This window comes from Gaeumannomyces tritici (assembly GCF_000145635.1).
Source record: "Gaeumannomyces tritici R3-111a-1 unplaced genomic scaffold supercont2.397, whole genome shotgun sequence".
In the NCBI taxonomy this organism is placed as follows: domain Eukaryota; kingdom Fungi; phylum Ascomycota; class Sordariomycetes; order Magnaporthales; family Magnaporthaceae; genus Gaeumannomyces; species Gaeumannomyces tritici.
In genome coordinates this window covers 1-1019 of record NW_008804941.1, presented here as the reverse complement: position 1 = coordinate 1019, position 1019 = coordinate 1, and the positions used below count along the sequence as shown (strand labels likewise).

Genomic DNA, 1019 nt, shown 5'->3' with positions numbered 1-1019 from the left:
GGTTTTTTGCAGTCGCCCATACTGAATTTCAAATATTTGGTTTTTTTGCAGTCGCCCATACTGAATTTCAAATATTTGGTTTTCTGCAGTCGCCCATACTGAATTTCAAATATTTGGTTTTTTGCAGTCGCCCATACTGAATTTCAAATATTTGGTTTTCTGCAGTCGCCCATACTGAATTTCAAATATTTGGTTTTCTGCAGTCGCCCATACTGAATTTCAAAATTTGGTTTTCCGAGCCGCCCGAGCCACCCGTATCGACCATTTACCCGGCGCTATGGGATTCCTCCAGACGTTTCTTGAACTGATGTGGTCTTCTGAGGTTGAGAAAGAATTTTTCGACCACGTGGCACGGGCTGTGGAAGCTCGCCAAGTAGTTCAGCACCAGGCACTATACGATACGAATCGTCAGATCAACCAGGTTGACCGAACCAACCTGGGAAAAATAATAGGTTTCGTCTTCGCCGAAGACCTCGACGAAACTGCCGATGCAAAACGAAGCAGCTTAAAAAAACTCGGGTGTGAAGAACTCATCGCTCTGGGTATAGCTGTTAAGATCAGGGACTTGAAGATTCGTAACCAGGAAGTGATCGACGATCTCGTCACAGCCAGCCCGCGAATTAGGGCTAGATTGGATGAACGTATCTTCTCCGACCCTGAGATTTTCAATGTCGTTACTGGCCTCGAGCCCAAGCTTCAAAGTCAAATTTACAAGGACTTCCTTAACAGTAAGTTGGCTCCGAGTTTAATCCAGCAGCCATCCGCTGACAAAGTAGACTTCCGTGGTTTGTGGTTTGAACGAAATAAATATTCGGCGGTCGCACAGCCACGCAGAAGGAAAAGGAAGAAAATCACAGCAGCGGACAGCCCCAGTGAGGACACTGCACCGACCCGTATCGCTAGTTCGCCAAAGCAAGACCTTCATCATCCCACATCGTCGCACGCCCTGCCGTCGGGTGCAGCATCACCTATGGGCATCACTGTCCAACCAATGCCCCATCAGACCGGATCGGCACCTT

General features: G+C 47.8%; 1 protein-coding gene across 1 annotated transcript; it reads right to left on the bottom strand.

The window, feature by feature from the left end:
* Positions 1-265: 265 nt before the first annotated feature.
* Positions 266-978, bottom strand: GGTG_14421 (hypothetical protein; the record flags this gene model as incomplete). The annotated part of the gene is made up of 2 exons (XM_009232346.1): positions 266-391; positions 934-978. 2 exons carry the CDS (start codon positions 976-978, stop codon positions 266-268), a joined length of 171 nt encoding a protein of 56 aa, XP_009230610.1.
* Between the last annotated feature and the right edge of the window lie 41 nt (positions 979-1019).